This window comes from Copadichromis virginalis, linkage group LG7 (genome assembly GCF_057382275.1).
Source record: "Copadichromis virginalis isolate Kocher_CV1m ecotype Utaka linkage group LG7, C_Virginalis_male_GT1.1, whole genome shotgun sequence".
In the NCBI taxonomy this organism is placed as follows: Eukaryota; Metazoa; Chordata; class Actinopteri; order Cichliformes; family Cichlidae; genus Copadichromis; species Copadichromis virginalis.
Window position 1 is genome coordinate 48,741,587 of NC_140624.1, and position 19,993 is coordinate 48,761,579.

At 41.7% G+C, this 19,993-nt stretch overlaps 2 protein-coding genes across 11 annotated transcripts in view; both read left to right on the plus strand.

Annotated features, from left to right (window-relative positions):
* Positions 1 to 14,052, plus strand: part of nacc2 (NACC family member 2) — a 33,724-nt gene extending 19,672 nt beyond the window's left edge. The window contains exons 1-7 of one of the 3 annotated variants that reach the window (XM_085463853.1): positions 2,497 to 2,994; positions 4,033 to 4,214; positions 4,322 to 5,092; positions 6,581 to 6,757; positions 8,106 to 8,211; positions 8,440 to 8,537; positions 8,632 to 14,052. In XM_085463853.1, coding sequence (XP_085319979.1) covers positions 4,103 to 4,214; positions 4,322 to 5,092; positions 6,581 to 6,757; positions 8,106 to 8,211; positions 8,440 to 8,537; positions 8,632 to 9,155 — 1,788 coding nt within the window. In that variant the 5' untranslated portion in view covers positions 2,497 to 2,994; positions 4,033 to 4,102 and the 3' untranslated portion in view covers positions 9,156 to 14,052. The other 2 variants (XM_085463854.1, XM_085463852.1) reach the window with 2 other exon arrangements.
* A 1,080-nt stretch (positions 14,053 to 15,132) lies between these two features.
* Positions 15,133 to 19,993, plus strand: part of nup214 (nucleoporin 214) — a 32,379-nt gene continuing 27,518 nt past the window's right edge. For all 8 annotated transcript variants that reach the window (XM_085463860.1, XM_085463864.1, XM_085463862.1 and 5 more), the window contains exons 1-8: positions 15,133 to 15,311; positions 16,003 to 16,198; positions 16,340 to 16,494; positions 16,624 to 16,822; positions 16,916 to 16,986; positions 17,080 to 17,143; positions 17,349 to 17,452; positions 19,793 to 19,899. In XM_085463860.1, coding sequence (XP_085319986.1) covers positions 15,270 to 15,311; positions 16,003 to 16,198; positions 16,340 to 16,494; positions 16,624 to 16,822; positions 16,916 to 16,986; positions 17,080 to 17,143; positions 17,349 to 17,452; positions 19,793 to 19,899 — 938 coding nt within the window. In that variant the 5' untranslated portion in view covers positions 15,133 to 15,269. The remainder of the gene's footprint in view (positions 15,312 to 16,002; positions 16,199 to 16,339; positions 16,495 to 16,623; positions 16,823 to 16,915; positions 16,987 to 17,079; positions 17,144 to 17,348; positions 17,453 to 19,792; positions 19,900 to 19,993) is intronic.

Sequence of the window (19,993 nt, forward strand, 5' to 3'; positions counted from 1 at the left end):
TATTTTTTTCATCAGTGATGTGCAAAGTCTATATATAAAGCAGCCATAAGGAGGTTGGAATTTGCATGCATGTTTGTGTGCGAGTGCGTGTGTGTGCGTGTGCGCATTTGCATTTCTGCATACTTATGGGCTGTCATGATGCACATGTATGTGTGCCGTGCCTTTTGTTTCATATTCATTCGTGCATACATTTTCACAGACATGCGGCTGCGTATATGTGCAGTGTGGCACTCCACCGTCCTGTCTGCCTGACTCAACATATTCTCCGCTCACTCTCTCGCCCCCCTCCCCATACTCACCCACCCACTTACCCGCCCTCCCTCTTCCTCTTTTCCCTCACTCTCACCCCCTCCTCTCCATCCCGCTCTGCCTGGCTGGCACGTACATGCATGTCTGTAGACTCTGTACTGTGCTTGCTGCCGTGGCACGCGCCAACCTCACTGCAATGCAGCCCTGTGTGCATTAATTGGCAGAGAGACAGTGGGTACGTGGTATGCAGGGCGGGAAGGATAGAGAAGAGAAAGAAGGGCGGTGGGGATGCGGGGGGGACGCAAGAGGCGATGTAAGGACACAGTAGTTACAATAACCGGTGGATGGATGGGCCGGTGGACAAGCAGTCTAGCAGGTTCACAGAGGGACAGACAGACAAACAAACAGAATGTGTATTGCTGAGTGTGCACAGGGAGATTACCTGTGTGTGTGTGTGTGTGTGTGTGTGTGTGTGTGTGTGTGTGTGTGTGTGTGTGTGTGTGTGTGTGTGTGTGTGTGTGTGTGTGTAAGAAAGCAGGAGAGTGTTTGCAGATTTGTTTCTCCTGCGTTTCACTGTGCTTTTTTTGTGTGTGCTCACTCATGTGTGCCTGTATGTGCCGTGCAGATATCGCACTGCTGGGCCAAAGCTCTGTAAACCAAAGTCTGACTCACTGCATTCAACGCTTTGTGATATCCTCCCTTTCATATTTCCGCTGCAACTGAAGAGTAAAAGTTTGCTCAGTTTAGCGCAACTTTCTCCACTTGAGGTTTCTTTGGCAAAGAATTGAGCACAATGTGCCTTGATAGTTTTTGTAGGGGGGGAGAGAGACGTGCTCACTTTCAGAAAACCTCAGCATCAGCTTGATGTTTTTTTGTTTTGTTTTTTTCTTTAAGATAAGCGACATGCGCTGAAAGGATGTCTTCATGTCTCGTCACCTATAACACAGCACGGCACTCCGAGAAAGCCGTCTCCTTAGTGTTATTTGTTGTTTTTATAATTTTTTACTCTGACATGTAAAAATTACACAGCATTCGTTCGTGTGCGTGTGTTTATATGCACACACATACTGTAAAAAAAACAACAACCCATTTTCCTACTCATCCGTTATGCATTTATACCCTCCCACACACATCTTTCTGGAACTTATCCTCTCTGGTAGCTGTTGTCCTTCTTTTAGCGGTTGTCCTGTCGCAGGCAGTGACATCTGGCTCCTGTCCTCCTTCATCCAGATCAAGTAACATTTAGGGAAGCGTTCTATGGGCTGGCCAAAAAAAGTACCCAAGAGAAAGCAGAGAAATGTCACCTGAACAAGCCGAGCCACCGAAGCGGAGGCGTAAATTAATCATTTAATTCATCAATTCATGTAGAAATACAAAATAGTCTTGCGTGAAGACAGCACTTCTCTCTGTTTATGTGTAGGTGTTTGGCAGAGATGTCCTTGCATGATTCAGAGAAAATACACAACACTTGCTCAAAAGTAAAGCCTCTCTTTTCTTTTCCTTTTTTTTTTAAACTATTGTCTTACAAAGATGGTACGAATAATGGGATACCCTGACACTGGTGATTGTTTTTCGATCAATCTTTTCAGTTCTACATTTAGAAGGATTTAAGGTTCACTGCATTGTGCACGCTATAGTTCGGGTTTAATAAAGCTCTGCTTTACTGAGATGTGACGCATTCTTTCCAGACTTGCGTCAAACTGGGCGCTCACAAGTTTCGCTATTCGATGTCTCCTTAATTAATGGTGGATGTGACCCCTGTATGTGCTTCTCATTTCTCTTTTTTTTTCGTCTTAGTCATTCTCCCCCTCATTCTGTTAGACTGTATATACATGTCTGTGTCCAAGTAGCAGAAGTTGCTTCAACCTAATTGTCTTTCTCTACTCGTACTGTCCTCAAATGACTTTCTCTCTGTCTCAACTCTCCCTTCCCGCCCTCCCTCCCTTGATTCTCTTTAGCTCTGCCCAGTCTCTGTCTCCGTCTGTAACTGTAGCCTGTGTTTTTCTCTCCCTCCCACTCCCTGCGACGTATAGATACTGCATTGATCAGACACACGCGCGCAGACACATGCACGGGCGTGCGCTTGCGCACACACTGAGCCTCCCACTCCTTTCATCATTGATTCGCTCTGCTCTGCTCGGTTCTGCTCTGCTCTGGCCTCTCTTTCTCTCCCCCCCCCATTGTCTTTCTCACTCCCCCCCTCTCTCTCTCTCTCACTCACACACTCCCCCTATCTACAGCGGCACTTGTTGAATTCAACCCTTGGAGAACAGGGAGAGGGGGAGAGAAACACAGAGAGAGAGCGAGATAATGACGAGGCAGAGGGAGGCTTTGAGACAGTGCTAGAGCAGACAGTTAGCAGGGAGAATAGGGCTTTGGAGGGTATAGAGATTGTAGATAGGCTGAGAGAAAACAGACAGAGAAAAGTCAGTCAGCAGAGAGAATCATCTTTGAGTCACTAGGAATGACACTTTAAGTGAGAGAAAGAGTCGACCAGACGGAGTACATCTGAGTGCTCTCCCTCCGTCTCTTAACTGCTCCTCTTCTGTCCTGGTCCTGACTGCTGCTGGCGTGTTTTGTGTGTGTGTGTGTGTGTGTGTCAAGGCTCCATGGTGTGCTTTAACCAGAAGACTGGCTTACTCAGGTCAGAACTGTCTGGGATAACAGAGTGAGCACTCTTTTTGTGCATTTGTGCATGTGTGAGAGACTGTTAGCAGAGGAAAAGGCATGTTCTTGTTTCTCCAGGTGAGTGCTTGCGTGCCAGAGTACACAGTAATTTCCCTGTGCAGCTTTTACTGCATGTGCGTGTGTGTCTTCATGCATGCAGGCTTTTATGTAAGTAAGCCACAGTGCATGCCTTTCTGTATGGAGTGCATGAAGTGGGAGAGTGTGTGTGTGTGTGTGAGAGAGAGAGAGAGAGGCGGTGACATCTTTTTCAGTTTGTATTCCTGGAAACTGTTCTGCAGCATTGCTCAATAATGAAACTAGTGCGTATATGTACGTATGTGTGGGTTGGTGGGAAGACAAAGGCAATTCTAAAAGGTTCAGGGCTGGAATGAAGGTGCAAATATATCTGGAGAGTGTTACTGAAAAGGACTTTTTATTTGTTTTGTTTTTTAAAGTTGTCTTTCTTTGGATTGTTGTCTAGCTAGATCTGAGAAAGAGAACAACTGCCACGGTGTCAGCGAAATCCAGGAAAATCTATGACATGAAAAACAGGTTGCATTCAGTGTGGGGTTTATTTCTGAGAAAAGTTAAGGCGTACAGGCTGTCAAAGTCCATGCTGTGGGTAAATTGTTCTGGATGCATTAAGAGCAATACATGGAAGGAGTGCAAGGTTCTTGGAATTTAAGTAATGTAAAACAACATAGCCTAAAGGTATTTCACAACCTTCTATGCACAGTAGGCGCAGCATTGTGTTCGTGTTTTTTTTTTCTTTTTTTCTGTGGAGTGACTCCTCCTTTCTCTCTCCTGCCTCGACTCTCTCACCCACTATCTCTGCATATCCATCTTTCTTTCGCACACCTCTCACTTCTCCCTCAACTGTATGCGTGTTCTCACTTCATCGCAACTCTATTTTCATTCTTACTCTTTGCTTTTTCTAAGAGAGAGAAACAACCTGAGAGGATCTATCTCTCTCTTCTCGCCCCTCTGCCTCCCTCTGGCATGTCTTTTCATCTTTCACGCGTTTGCTTTTTGCTCCTTCATTTGTCAGTGCCTTTCTCCTCTCCAACGCATTTACCATACCTTTTTTTTTGGATTCCTTCCGCTTTGTTATTACAGATGCCTCTCTCGGCGGCAGAGTCTGCAGTGAATATCTGAAGCCCCATCTTCCTTCCACTCTGTGGCCATCATGTCCCAGCTGCTCCATGTGGAGATCCCAAACTTTGGAGCTACAGTTCTGGGTTCCCTTAATGAGCAGCGCTTGCTGGGACACTACTGTGATGTATCCATACTGGTTAAAGGTCAGTTGGCAGAAAAATGTTAATGTTGCTCTGTTAATCACAGATTAACTTGTACAAAGTGCTAACTGTCTTCGTCAATGTTCTCAACTTCTTTTTCCCTCAACCAGGCCAGGCTTTCAAAGCCCACCGGGCTGTTTTGGCCGCCAGCAGCCTCTACTTTCGTGACCTCTTCAGCAGCTCCACCAAGACCCAGTTTGAGTTGCCTTCCTCAGTCACACCTGCTTGCTTTGAGCAGATCCTCACTTTCTGCTACACAGGGAAGCTAACAATGGCAGCTAGTGAACAGCTGGTGGTCATGTACACAGCTGGCTACCTCCAAATTCAGCATATAGTTGAAAAAGGCATGGACCTAATGTTTAAGGCAAACTCACCTCACTGTGACTCGCAGACAATGGGGTCCTTAGAAGAAACGGTATCTGAGCCACAGAGTCCTTGTAATAATGGCAACGGCCTGGCAGTGGCTGCCCTTCTAGGGACCCCGGGATGGTCTTCGACTCTGCTCATACCGCAGCGTAAGATTAAAATTGAAGGAGGTGAGCCCTTGCCCCTGACTGTACCTTCAACGCCAAGTAAGACTTCGCCTTCAGAGCTTGGAAGTAGACTGGTGAGGGCCGGGCCGCTGTTCTACACAACAGCTGGAGGGACCCCTATCCCTGGTATGCCTGCTTTCAGCCTCCAGGGGACTAGTGGCAGTGGAGCTGGAGGAGGAGGAGCAGCCGGCGGTGACAGGTCCAGCCCCGGAGCTTCCAGTCTGCCCACAACCGACAGTCCCACGTCCTACCAGAACGAGGATGAGGAGTTTGAGGAGGAGCCCTACGATGGGATCACAGAGGAGACCTACAGTCATCTTTATGGACGTTCAGCCAATCCCTACGGGAGTGAGTATTGTGTTAGATGTTTCTAAAGTCCTTAACAATGCTTATTAGTATATGAAACAACAGTGGCATGCCATAAGGAGCTGTGCTTACAACACACCCCCTGATTTTACAGCACTTCGATCCTTAAAGCACATACTATCAAAGTCCAGGACTCTGATAAAGTCTCAATGGCAACTTTAAATTTGTAGTCATGTCAAGTCTGATTTGGTGCATTACTTTCTCAGCTGCCCTCGGCTCATATGGAGGAAATTAATTTGATAACAGAGCGATCTCAAAGTAAAACTTGAGAGGAATTGGAGAAACTAAATGTGGGGTTTATCCAGACCTCTTATCTGTTACAGGTTGTGCAAAAAATTAAAAAAACAAAACAAAAAAACTAGAACCTGATGCACATTCATTTCATCCCAATTACCTTATTTAATCTTTTATGCATCGTGTGTCCTGTGCATCTTTGAAAAGCAGGTTGTTGTACTTCCAGTGTGTGTGTTTGTGTGTGTGCATGTGTGTGTGGGGGGGTTCTTTCAGCTTAAAGATAGCTTTATGGAGTTATGATTGAAGTGCTTCGTGACCAACGACATCTTCCTTATCGCAGCTACAGCAGCCGGACCGTACCGCTTTTCATTATGGCTTTCTGCCACATTTTTTTACACTGGTGTAGATTTTTTCAATACATGCAGGTGTAAATGGTTTGCATTCACATAAACACACCGACGGGGTACCTATGGATAGTGATAAACTCACACATGAGTACACATACACACAGATTTCGCTCTCCTTCATTCTTCACATCCTGCAGCTCAAAGGGAGGTTTGTCAAATTCTAGGGTTTCACATATTTATGAAATCCATTCTATCTGCAATCAGTCAGAGCACCCCAGGGTGACATTGTAGGATATTTGAGAACCATGCACATCTTTCCTGTGTGTGTGTGTGTGTGTGTGTGTGTGTGTGTGTGTGTGTGTGTGTGTGTGTGTGTGCACGCGCGCAGATGTGTCTGCACATACAAATTGATTAATCTACACCTTTCGCTATGTGCATGCGTGTGGCAGTTATTGGATTAATTTCTTTTTGTTTCATGTGTGTGTGCGTGCAGGACGAGTATGCATGTGTATACACTCACAAGCTGTCTTAGAGGTTTTGGGGTGAAAAAAAGAGTTTTTGAATAAGAACCCAACACTCAGCTCTGGATATGTCCCCCCCCCCTCCAAAACTAAAGATGCTGATGCTGCACAGTGACTTGTCTAGGATGCATCTGCAATGCTCCAAAACATTCATGAAACACAACAAACTTGTATGAGATTACTCCAACCTGCTTTACTAATTAAATTTCATAGCTTCTATTTTGGTGTGGATACACAGGGGTAGGCGTGGAAAACAACTTTGTTTAGGGTGTTTTTATTCCAGTAAAGTGACGGATACCAATGTGTTTTTGTGATGTGAGATTTTAAATAAAGTTTGCATTTCGGTTCTTTATCTCTTTTTTTTTTAGTCCAAGACAAGCCGGAGATGGCGTCGATGCCCTTGTCCTTGGAGAACCGCAACTGCGTGCTGATCCGCAGGGACCTTGTGGCGCTGCCTGCAAGCCTCATAAGCCAGATAGGCTACCGCTGCCATCCTAAGCTCTATACTGAGGGGGACCCTGGAGAGAAGCTGGAGCTGGTGGCGGGTAGGCACGCACAAAGCAATCACAAGTCACTCACAGCACATTTAGATGCTAACATCTTACCCCTGCAGAATTTCCAAGGATTCGCTTACACACCAAGTGAGTTTGGAAGATATCGAAATTGGATTTAAAAATGAATTTAACTAAATGAATTGAAAGTCATAAATTCAGAAGGATGGAGAGCTCATTGTCAAAGTTTAAAGTTACCGAAATCTTTTTAATGAGACTTGGGCAAAGAGCACCATCTATTAGAGAATTTACCCACAGCCCTGTGACCTTCATTCATAGTGAATGTAAGGGTCAACTGCATGTAATCAGCCCTCTTTGTCCGATATGAGACTCCTACCAGAGAATTACTGCTCATTCACAGCAACTTGACTATGCATAAGTGCTAAAAAAATTTGATTAAGACTGTTTAGTTAAATTATGTTTACAACTCAGTGTCGTTTAATTGAATTCATATTCCTAATTAAAAGGCTGTTTGGGAAAACATAATCTGACCCATGTTAATCCACGGATCAGGCAAGGGTCAGGAAGCCGGCGCCACGTCTCTGTCTGTCAGACTGAAAGTGCTAAAATAAAGCTGCAAGTTTCTTTGCAGAGATTTAAGGCTGAGACAGAAGGACCATCTCTGCACCCATCCAACCATCTCTGCAGATATCATCAGTCTTTATGGAAGAGTAGCTAGACAGAAGTCACTCTGGAGTAAAAAGCATATGACTGCCTGCCGGGAGTTTGCCAAATGGTCCTTACAGAGCTCTGAGAGTATGAGGGAAAAGTTCTTTTATTTATTTTTTATTTTTTGGTACAATGAGACAAAAATTGAACTCTTTGGTCTGGCTCCCACATCACGCTCTTGGCACTTCAAAGAGAACAGGTACAACTCACCGTGTAGGCAATACAGCTTCCACAAAGGAACGTGACAGAAAACCTTAAATCGATTTGGTGCCGAATCTCTCCAGACAAAAGAACGACATCTGAGTACTTCCCAGCGTAATTCACAGAGAGCTGAGCACAATAATGCGCAAGTCGTGGTGAATAATCCAAAACTCGATTGGTGTAAGGGCTCATGCACTGCTGAGGAAGGGATGACGCTGGAAAGAAAGCAAAACGGAGTCATTTAATAGTGTGCTGCTTTTGTCACCGTCTGTTCCTCTTCTCTAATTTCTGACTCCATTTTGTTTAAGTCCATTAAAGATCTCCTTAAACTTTGACTTCAAATGTAGAAAAAGGCCTCAAAGTGGAGTAAAAGGTAAAAGAAGCAGAGAGGAGGGCCTTCAAAGATAAAGGAAAATGCTGTAATGTCAGCGTGTTTCACACAAGATTTTTTTTTTCTTTGTTTCCCACACAGGTACACAAGTGTTCATGACTCGAGGCCAGCTGATGAATTGTCATCTATGTGCCGGCATCAAACACAAAGTCTTGCTCCGCCGTCTCTTAGCCACATTCTTTGACAGGTGAGCAGAGAAATGTGCAAATAATGAACAAACTGTTTAAGTATTTCGACTCTTAGGCTTGACTTCTGTGTATGACTCCAACACTACTGCTGTTGTCACAAACCAACTTTCACACTCCATCTGTGGCCATGTTGTGCAATGCGGTTTGTTATGTGTGCTCCCATGTTTATCTACTGTATGTGCCTGTTGCTGACTCTGCCCCCTGGTGTTGACTTTGCATCCCTGCAGAAACACTTTAGCCAATAGCTGTGGGACGGGCATTCGCTCTTCTACTAGTGATCCCAGCAGGAAACCCCTGGACAGCAGGGTCCTCAACGCTGTCAAACGTAGGTCATACTTGATAGAAGTAATGGAAGTTTCAAAGAGGGGCAGTTTGTGCCACGCTGACTTTTGCTGTATTCTTTCTTTCTTTTTTTACAGTCTACTGTCAAAATTTCAACCCTAACTTCAAGGAGAGTGAAATGAATGTGATTGCTGCTGACATGTGCACAAACGCGAGGCGGGTCCGCAAGCGATGGTTGCCCAAGATTAAGTCCATGCTGCCCGATGGCATGGATGTGTACCGTGCAGGAATGGGCATGAGCGCTGCTATAGGTCTGGGTCTGACGCTGGGTGCCCCTCAGTCAGGGTTACCCCTCACTTTTGAGGCCGACTTCAAGACCTTAGAGCAAAGGTTGTATCCTGATCGTAAGGACCCTCTCAGGACTCACCCACCCCTGACAGAAGGCAGCCCCGGGTCTGGGGCGGCTGGAGCAGAAGCTGAAGATGAAGGCGAAGGAGCAGTCCAAGAGGAACAGGAGGAAGACGAGGATGAAGCTAGGTTAGAGGGTGTAAACAGATCACTGGGGGCGATCCCAGGAGCCGAGGCAGGCAACTGTGGCGACACGCCGGCTGAGCAGGAAGCAGAAAATTTTGGACACGGTGCGAGGGTGAACGGACAGTGAATGTCCTTTTTAGGCTGTCTCTTACATTGTGAGAGACAGCCTCTTCTCTTTGCTTGCTCTTTTACAACAGCTCGTCCGCCACTCTTCCTCCTCTGTGCTTCCTCAACGGGAATTTCGCTCAGCACAAGAAGCCGCACTCACTGATCTTACTATACAGGAATCTGTCGCACATGCATGCGCACACGTGTGCTTGCGTGCTCCCATAATTGCCGCTAGTGGAAGCAGAACACTGTTCTTAGAAGTAGACACAGGCATGGCATTAGCACTTTGAGAAAGTCGACTCTTTCTGCTCCGCCCGTTTCTTGGTACACTCAGTATGTACTCAGTGTTTTGGCATCCGCAGCATTATTACAAAGGCCTGGTAGCAGAACAAATGGCTGTAATGATTCATCATTCAAGTGCAATACAAAAGCAACAGCTGCTTTGCCGGTGTGGTACACTGATTTGTAAAATGATTCCATTTTCTTGGAAAGCTGCATCAGAAACTAACCCGCGTAACCTTGGGGAAAACAGATCTGGAAAGAGCAATGTTGACCTTTATGTTAGTTTACTGTATTTTGAACGTGTATGAATGTATAACAACAACAGTTTTGCAATTTAAGGCCATGTACTGTAGTAGCTCCATTAAACAAAACGGTTTTCTCCCTATTAAATAGGCCCATCATTTAGATGATCAAATTTTTTTAAGCACTCATGTCTATAGTCCACAGTCTAAAAACAACTCTATCACATGGAGTTGTTTATTCGCGCATATTTGCCCATGACATGTTGAATTAGGTTGTCAATGTGATGCCTGTGTCTGCTCCAGACCACTCCTCCCCAACCACACATGCATACAGATAAGACATATTTCCTAACCCGTGGATAATAGCCTTGAATATCTGCGCCAATGTATTCAGAATACATGGTCTATAAAAACAGTGCTTTTTAACTCTGGGTAAAAATCATTCTCTTGTGGAGATACAGAGAGAGACTTGAACATGAACATGCACTAAAAAAAAGAGAGAGAGAGAGAAAGAAAAAATCCGAGCTTGCATGCATTCATACAAACAGTGGATACAAAGAATTCTCGGAAAAAAAAACGCCAACAAAGCCACAAACCTGCATTGAAATAAGATAACAGCTGCCGTTGCCTCGAGATACGCTATTAATGCTCAAAGAGGACTCTCTCCGTTTTCCGCTGGACCTGACCGCAGTCTGACGCATGTTAGAACTGATCCGGCTGTGACCCAGGATTTACACAGTAACAGTTGGAATTTCTTGTTGTTGTTGTTTTATTTGTTTTTTGTTTGTTTGTTTTAAACTAAAGAGTGTGCTGTGCCCATGAGCAGAGGAGACTGGATATATGGAGTAGTAAAGAAGTGCACTACACTGGGCAGTAGAAGAACGAATGTTAGAGAGAAGCACTGTTCCACCTCGGTAATGTTGTGGTGGTGGTGTGATATGCACCGATACTACGCAGTCCTGCTTCCTACCTGGCTGTTTGTTTGTTTGTTTTATTGTTTGTTCTTTTTTTCTTTGGGAGGGTGGGTAAATTATTGAATCAAACTTATACGAGCAATTTATGCTGGCTTATTGCATTTGCACTCAAAAGAAGGTAAAGAGCCGAGATGCTGAGGGAGGTAACGTGGACCTTTTTAATTGAGAGGCTGTAACGACAACACCTGAAACGAGTCTCTCTGACAATGACTGTTTCTACGTTTTGGAAGGGGGGTGGGGGGAGCAAAGCAATGTCCAACAGGGACTTTAAACCTGCATTCGTCATACCTGATTTCTTCTTTTGATATCTGTTTTTTGCCACACAGCCTTTCTTCATTGTGCAATGCATAGATCTTCCCTGTATCTTTTTTTCCCCCCTATCAGCAAACGAAAGCACAGAAAAGCCCGTTCATTTAAGTAAAAGAGAAGCCACCAACATTTGGGGGAAAGTGGGTTGTGATAGGTTAATTTAAGAACTGCCGGGCTTAGTACTAATACTATTCTCAAAATATATGCTATGCCACTTCATGAGCGGGGCCAGAGTAGTCTCTGTTTCTGCTCTTGTTTCAGCGTCTGTTAGGGGAAGTTTTAAGATGGCCCTGCACAAGAAACACAGGGTTACGATTGCACTAGGTAGTAACAAAAAGGTTCATAGCGCGTTTATTTTCATTGGGAATAAGTGCGATCTGCCATAGATAAAACAAGACTGTGACACGATGGCTGGGATGATGGATGAATGTAATCTGTAGCACTGCTGTGGTGAGGGTCCAAGCTTTGATTTGAGTATAGTAAATTCTTCAAAATATGCCATAATATAAAATTAATACCGACTGTGAGGCTGGGTGGTGTTTAAACCTAAAGCTTTATTGATATAGTGATTTTTTTTATTTTTTTTATTTATTTATTTTTCAAACTGCGAACAGGTCTTCCAGTGTAGTGAACATCGTTATGTGCAAAACTGAGCAAGGTTCACATGCAGTGCAGGCTTTTTTTCCCTCTGTTTGATGTTTTTTTAACACAGAGATTTTGCAAATTGTACCTTCATATCATATGTTTATTATTCTTACAGGTTTTTCTCGCAGTAAAAAACAAACAATATTCAGTTGTCTATTTGAGCCACTTAAATGTCTGATCACTTCTGGTTATGCCAGTCAGAGTAACAGACTTGAGAAATGAATATGTGTAGCCTTTATTTTGGAAAATATAGAAAGTAGCTGTTATAGCTTCAGAAAAAAAAAGATAGAGAGAAACCTTTCTACTCAGTTAGTAAACTGGGCAATGAGTGTGATATTCTTTGTATTTAATATTTCTCTCTGTGTGTTTTTGTGTAAAATAAATCTTTGATCCTTTTGAATAGGAGGACTTTCGCAGAGATACTAAATGCATGGGGAATATGAAATCAGCTGCAATTAAAATAAAGCAGTAAATAATAACGGGTGGGAAACATGGATGTGTTCCACTGTAGTATTAAAGGGGTGTGGAGCAGTGCCTTAGACTGTGAATGTGTGGGTGTGGATGTGTGCCATTACTTTGTGTTCAGAAGCAAACAGGACCAAGGATCTACTAAATATAGCCAGATAACACTTTTTTTGGCCATTTTTGAGTTTAAAATTAAAAACTAGTAATCTTTTATTCTAATAAATGATATTAATGACATAGTCATTTATTCACCTTACATTCTTGCTTTATGTTTTCCATCATGTTGGCTCACCAGCCCAGTATTACATATTTACAGCACAGCTCTTAAGGAATCTGGTTGAACACCCTTGGAAGAAATTCAAATGAAATCTCATTCGCAGTATAGTCAAGTATAGTCAAACCTGTTCATCAGTTAGTCACATTTAAGGTGTGGCGGGCTTTTGTTGTTGTTGTTTAGGGGGGGGGGGATCTTTCTTTTTTTACGCACGATTTCCTTATCACGCGCTGGTTTTGACCAGCTCATTCACTTTTTCTGCCCCGCTGCAAAACAAAGCCATCAAAAAAACCCAAAACAGAACAATAATCCTTTAAGACCGCTTGGGGTTTGATCCTTTTCTTGTGCAGGGTAAATGAACGATGTTGCACTATAAACGGAGAATGTCATGGCTAACCCTTGCGAAGATTGACGTGGCCAAAAGAGAAAAGTCCAGTTACATGTATGTCATGTATCGGACGTGTTTCTCATTTATATCAAACTTTTTGTTTTTCTTGGATGGTTATTGAATAGAAGGTATTTTGTTGCAAATAACTTCTTCCTCACTTTGCATCGGGCTCTGCTCACCCCCACACGGACACTGTAGTTTTTTGTTCCAGTGACTGGCTCATCATGAAAAACAATACATTTATATGCAAAGAGACACTTGTACCATAAAATGCATGCCATTCGCACACTCACCGCAACCCAATGAAACCTCTGATCTTTATGCACCATGTATTTTATGCTGAATAACTCTTGTCAACTGTTAGTAAACAAAGATCGAGGTGTCCTGTGGTGAGCAGGGCTGGATTTTTTTATTATACAACCTGGCCTTTCGCTGAATGTTTGCATAAAGCTGAATTTCTTGTATTAATGACAGCAAAGTAGTGACAAAGAGTGGAATACAGAGACTAAGTACACAGTTCAGTATGTTCACAGCTCAGCACACTCAGAAGAAAATGCACTGAAGGTTTGTTTGTGTATTTACGTGTCCTTGTACATAACGCCAGCACTTTAGAACTACTTGGAAAGGTGAAAGGAAAAACACTGAGAGCAACCGGGTGTTAGGCAAATGAGGAGTAAATGCAACTTTTAAAGCCATGTGTTCAGAGCGCTGACAATCAGAATAGGAACGAGACCCAAAGTGCACTACGGGACATATGGTATGACTTGCTATGTGCTCTTGCTGTTTGCTTTGTCTTTCTTCAGCTTGCTTCGGTCTGTGCTAGCTTCCTTTCCAGAGTGGAGGGACATGGTGATGTTATCTCCAGCCTTCTTGGTTATAAGTGTGTGTCTTTAAAACCAGGACTGAGTCAAACTTTGGTGCTTTGCAAACAGAGCTGGACACGGACCATATCTGTCATGCTCTGGTAAGCATGTTCTGGACGTGGTCCTGAGCCCAGGTTTTGTTGATAACCCCCTTTGATGGACAACAACCCTACACCGATCATGGTAATGTTCTTCACTATCAGCTGGGTTTGGATCAGGCAAACTGGGATGGGACAATTTCAGTGTTGATGCCGCTTTATGTTTCAAATGAAAAAGATGTTTATGCGCCTTCTGACTCAAGCATCAATAATATATACAACAGAAATGCAAGTTGCCACTTTTGATGTAATCTACCTTTCATTCCCATCATATTTGCCATCACCAGTTTTAAGTTGTATAGTCCAAGAGTACCCAATTTCTTTAAATGCAATACAGAAAAATCTGCTTTCTAATAAAAGTCCTTACTTCACCATATACTGTCTTTTGTCTCTCTTTGCATTTGCCAAAGTACCTACAAAAGGATGCACTTGAAATATATTTTTCTCTGGAAGTTGCGATTTATTGTAGATCTGCATGGCTTCAAACATGTAAGTAATGAGATTCCAGCAGAAAGAAGACAAATTAGTGACAATAATAATTCTCACTGTCTGTGCCACCGAGCTGTGAAATTCTTGTGTCATTAAAATGGTGTTAAATTTTGCTGGATGAGTCACTGGAGTTCCTTCAAAGATGAATGTAACATACAGTATACAGCCAGTTTTATTTCATGAAGGCACAGGTTTAGAATTGCAGGCAACACTGGATCGATCCAAATCAACCATATTAACCTAAGCATTTCATCTATGATATATAAATATATGTATGGGGGGACTCTTATTAAGCTACCCCTCATTCTTTCAATTTTTTAAAATTTATTTTGCTATGAAAATGAGAAAGACTGAAGATGCAGCAGTTTATTGAAACACGCATGATTATATGGTATGTGAGGTGAAAGAATGTGTTCAACTCTAACAAGATTGAAAGTCAGTATTTGGTATAACTACTTTTATCCTCGAACACAGCCTGAACTCTTGTAAATTCTTGAACTAGTCTTCAAGGATAGCTCTCCAGGATCCTCAAAGGACAATCAGAGCTCTCCTTTGCTGGCTTTTATTCCATTCCCTGATAGCCACCAGTCCATTTAGATAATTTATGCTGAAGCTTCGAACAGTAGAATTATAGATTAACTATTAGCCAACACTTATAAGTTTGGGTTAATGGCTCATGGAAATCACTTTGTTGGTGGAAAAAATGTTATTCTATTACTGTAAAAAGTGGGACCTTTTTAATAGTAAGTAAAAAAATGCATAAAAGTTATGTTTTTGTATACACACACACACACAAAAACACAACTTTTATGCATTTTTTTACTTACTATTAAAAGGGTAAAATATATACCTTTAATTATATCTAGATAATTCAACCTTTAATTGCAACTCTTAAACATACTCGACTGTATGAGCTCGTGTTCTCTCAAGCTGCTCTGGTATCTACTCGTCATCCTAGCTGGTTTTTGTTTTTTCAACGGAGAAATCGCGCGGCGTGTGTTTAGTTGTCCTGATGTAGCTAACCTAAACTTTCTGTGGTACATACTAGCAAGAAATAAACGAACACAGCAGGTCTTTTGGAAGAAAAACCCTCAAAATTTCACAATGAGTGACGATGCGGACTCCCCTCCTGAGAGGGAAATGAAGGTATGTCTCTGGTAAAGTTGACTTCACAGGTTAGCATGTGTAAGTTACAGTGTCAGTTCACCCTTAATGTAGTGGCTAGTTTAGCTAGCTGGCTAGCTAAACAAGCCACTTGTCGTGGGTTATGTTTTCTGGTTTAGGTATCCTTATCCTCACGATATTTACTGAACTGTAATGACTATTTTGATACGATAAAACATTAAAGACTTTCACAGCGGTTTAAAAGCGTTTCAATTAAAAGTAGTTACTGCAGTTTTATTCATGCCTTATTTTAGCCCGCTACTTAGGGTTAGCACCGTAGCCGGTGTGATGTTGTGCTTGTAAAGTTAAACGCCGCTGTGTTTGGTGGATTCGTCCTATTAAATTATGCATTTGTAAAATAACGTGTTCTAACACACATTGCATTTTTTTTGTTTAAGTTTTATATATTGCTGTAACATTACAACAAGCCTTGCACCGATTGCTAACACGATATGGTAACGTGTTAGCATAGTTCTAATTGAGAGGCATTACAAACATTTTGGCTTTGAGATCACCCTTCAGGCTCACCAGCTGTCTTGTCAACAATGTTTATTTAAAGTGTGTATTATTCTGTCTCGAAGACGCTGCGTTTGCATTTACCGAAGTGGACCCACAGTTGTTAACAGTTCATAACAGGTCACCATGAAATGAAAGTGTTTGCCTTTCGTTTTAGGATTTTCAGTTTCGTCAGATGAAGAAAGTCAGAGTGTTTGACCCCACCGAAGATTTGCCAAAAGACAGATCCAGCCTCCTTGCCATCTCAAATAAATATGGCTTAACTTTTGTGGGGCTTGACAGAACTCTCAAGGTGTACTTAACTCGAGATATTCTGGCTGCTGATAAAGGTGATGGCAACTCCAACGAAATAGGTATGAATACACATGCAGTTTTAAATAGTGCAATGATGACAGGTTAAAAACAATGTTGTCATGACAGATACACCACATGTTTCATGTCATTAATAATTTTTGCTGTTTCACTGTCCACTAACATCTTCCTCCCTATTTTAGTCAAAGGAATACCAGCACTGACTGAAGTGACCGTGGAACTAATTTTGCACCACGTGGCTCTCAGTTGTGATGAGCTCACACTGTCCATGTGTGGCATGTCTGAGGAAGCTGGCTTGTTGCTCACATTCTATGATGTCCGCACGTTCATGAACAAGGTAGTTATTTCAGTCTGTCTACCTAATGTGTTAACACAGTCGAACACCGGTTGCCAAATTTCACCTTGTCTGGTAAATGTAATCATGTTGTCTGATATTTGTTTTAATTTGCATTCCTTGCTTTTCCAGGGAAAACTACAGAAGCTACCATTTGCATCGCACCAGCCAGCTGTAGCACCTGACGTCTTAGTGCAGGACCTGAAGTGGAATCCTGCGCAGGTGTCTGTGTTGGCTGTCTGCCTCTCTGATGGCACTATAATGATTTTGGATGTTACTGACAGTGTCAATGTGCAGGCCAGGCTGCCTTCTTCAAGTGGAATTACCTGCAGTGAGTGACACTCTTGACATAATTGGTAAATTTATCTGCAGTCCATATCGCTGATGTGGTTCAGTAGTTGTTTACTTGCTTTGTTTACCACAGTTTGCTGGAGTCCAAAGGGAAAGCAAGTTGCAGCTGGAAAAATGGATGGTACAGTCACACAATATACACCAGTAAGTTATAATAAGAAGAATTTTGAATTAAAAGCAAATTGCTTAACAGTCTTTGGAAGCTACAGGAACAGATTTTTCTCCTCTGTTCTAAAGGGACTGGAGGAAAAGAAAGTTATCCCATGTCCACAGTTCTTCACCCCTGGCGAAACTGTAAAAGGTAAGGTAGCCATACCTATGTATATAAAATTAAACTATGAAAATGGTCCGTACACTAAGGTTTTTATCTTGGTGGTGATAGATTAGTAATAGATTGCAGTGATTCCATAAAATATTTCAAGTTGTATAGGAAAAGGAGGAGCTGAGTCTTGCTGTTTTGTTGATGTTCCAATGTCTTGTCTCTCTTTCCTATTTGTCTCTCACAGCTGTGGATGTGCTGTGGCTGAAAACCTATGTGTTTGCAGTAGCATATGCTGCTGGAGATGGCTCACTTGAGACCCCCCCTGAGCTAGTGTTGATCTCACTCCCTGTAAGTATGCCTGGCATCGTTTTATGATTGATTTTTATCTGGGTTTATCAGGTTTAACAGACTGGTTCTACGGTCGAACTGCTGATCATAGTATGAAGCTCAGTTAAGACCATTCATGGGTATCGGGGGGGAAAAAAATCATCACTGCAGCTCAGTTATGGAGAGTTAAATTTATTATCCACATTTTCATCTTGAATTTTCCTTGCTTTCGTTTCTAAGTTTTATCACGTAAATTTTAAAATTTATTTATTTATCAGTAACTTGACAGTGATAACAATGCAAGTAACAGAGTTAAACACATGTATCTAGCAGATTAGTTATTGATCTGTGAAGTGTGTGAAAAAGATGATCCAGGTTCAAACTGTAACAATTCAACTTATACTTAAAATATAAATGCACAGCAGTTTTTAAACATTGTTTACAAATATATTTGTGTATTTATGCTTGGAGTAAATACATTTAGATTATGGTTAGGAATTCATTAGAGCTGCTTTTAAGTCTGAAAATCTACAAGTCGTTTGATCACAGTCATCTTTATTCATAAATATTCACATCATCCCCACATGAAGTGAAAGAGAGCAGGAATGATCCAGCAAACTGATCATCAGAATATCTAATTGTTCATCATTAGTGTTTTATGCCTCCAGAGCTTTATACAGGTTTTAATAATTAAACAGGGATTAATACAGAAATGTTTCAGTGCAGAGAAAATGACCACAGAAAAAAAGCAAAGAATAACAGTGTCGATTGTTTTCAATGGTTGCCATTGGCAGCCATGAGTACCAAAAGAAACTTCACAGCATTTTTGCATACAGTATTCCTGTATGCCTGGCACAACCAGTCTGGAGGCATGTCAGTGCAAGCAGGTCAGTCAGTGGAGACATTTCTATGACACATCTGTGAAGGAACATAGATTTCCAGATGGTAGAAACAAAGATTTAAAACAAAAAACTTGCTTATTCCTATGAATCTGTGATATATTTATTTATTTACTTCTTAGGCTTCCCTTGGGTTTCAGTGCATGTAGTTCTGGTGCTCTGATGACATCACAGCTGTGCATGCAGTGACCAGTGCTTTGACCATAATTGGGCTTTTGTGCTTTCTTTTCATATTTACACTACTGTGCAAAAGTATTGAGTCACCAGTCATTTCTTCATATTTTGCTCCCAGTCAGCTACACTTGTAGTTTTTTTTTTTTTTTTTTTAATGACAGAGAAAGCGTTATGCAGGCTCTCTGAAGGTATTTCAAGGTTTTTCTTTGGACATTGGCTGCTTTTCCACAATTTTTTTTTTTTTCCTGTCCAGTCCTTGTATCTGACCATTTTCAGAGGAATGTTTGTTTGTGTAAATTGAAAAAGGCAACACTGTATCAGTCATGGATTGACCTCCTCAGTGCCCATTAACAGTGTGGAATCATCTTAACAGACAATTTAACAAAACGCAACCAACATCCAAAGAAGAGCTTTAAATGGCCTTTAAGCGACTACTTAACCTCCTAAGACCCGAACTCTTCCATGGCATGCATTTTTAATTTCTCTTTGATATTTGGGATGATTGGCACCTGATGAATGTAAAAACAAAGAATTACCAGATTCTTTTTTTTTTTTATTTTTTTAATTTTTTAAATTTTTATTTTTTTACTTTTTGTTTCTGAGAAAAATGAGATCCACATATGAGCATATTTGTTTAAAAATTCAATAGAACAGTGGCAGTATAATGTCCTCGTAAGTGGATATCAGGCCCTTGTAGAGCAAAATGTAGTATTTTGGTCTAGACAACCCAAAATGTGATGTCCATATTGTGGACGCCAGGTCCTAGGAGGTTAAAGAAATTACAAGAAAGACTACATCAGAGAGTTCAGGCTGTGATGAAGAATAAAGGTGGTAATACCAAACTGTAAACCTTCAAGCTTGTTAAAATTGTACAAAGTTTGTTATATGCTGTATTTCCATTTCTGTTTGCAGATGTTCCAATAAATTGCTGCACCTGTTTCCCATGGGTAGCTTAAGGCATTTTAACAGTGTTAATGTCCAATCAGTTTTATTTATAAAACTCAAACTTGTATGTGTGTTAGACAGCTTTACAGTCTGTATACCAAGACTCTTGAGGCCCACTCATCCCCCTTAAATTTGTTTAACAGAAAGCAGATTTAGCACAAAAAACCCCCCCAACCCTGAGACACAGTTTGATGTCACTAGCTGACAGGTTAATGCACATAAATTACTGTATGCATATTGTGGTTCTTTTTCTGCAGCTTACATTTTTGACATAAATTACAGTGCTACTGAAGTATGCCACTTCTCTACTCTAGATTTATTTATTTATTTATTTATTTTACAGAAGAAGGATGAGAAAGTGGAGCCAAAGTTTCTGAACTTTGGTGAATTTGTTTTTGGAAGCTGTACGGAGCGTCAGCACCACTACTTCCTCAGTCACGTAGAGGACTGGTAAGACTGATCCCAACTGATAGATTTGCTCCAACAGTGACCTGAAAGCCTGATTACTTATAAGCTAAAACTCATTGTTTATGCCCTGAAAGTT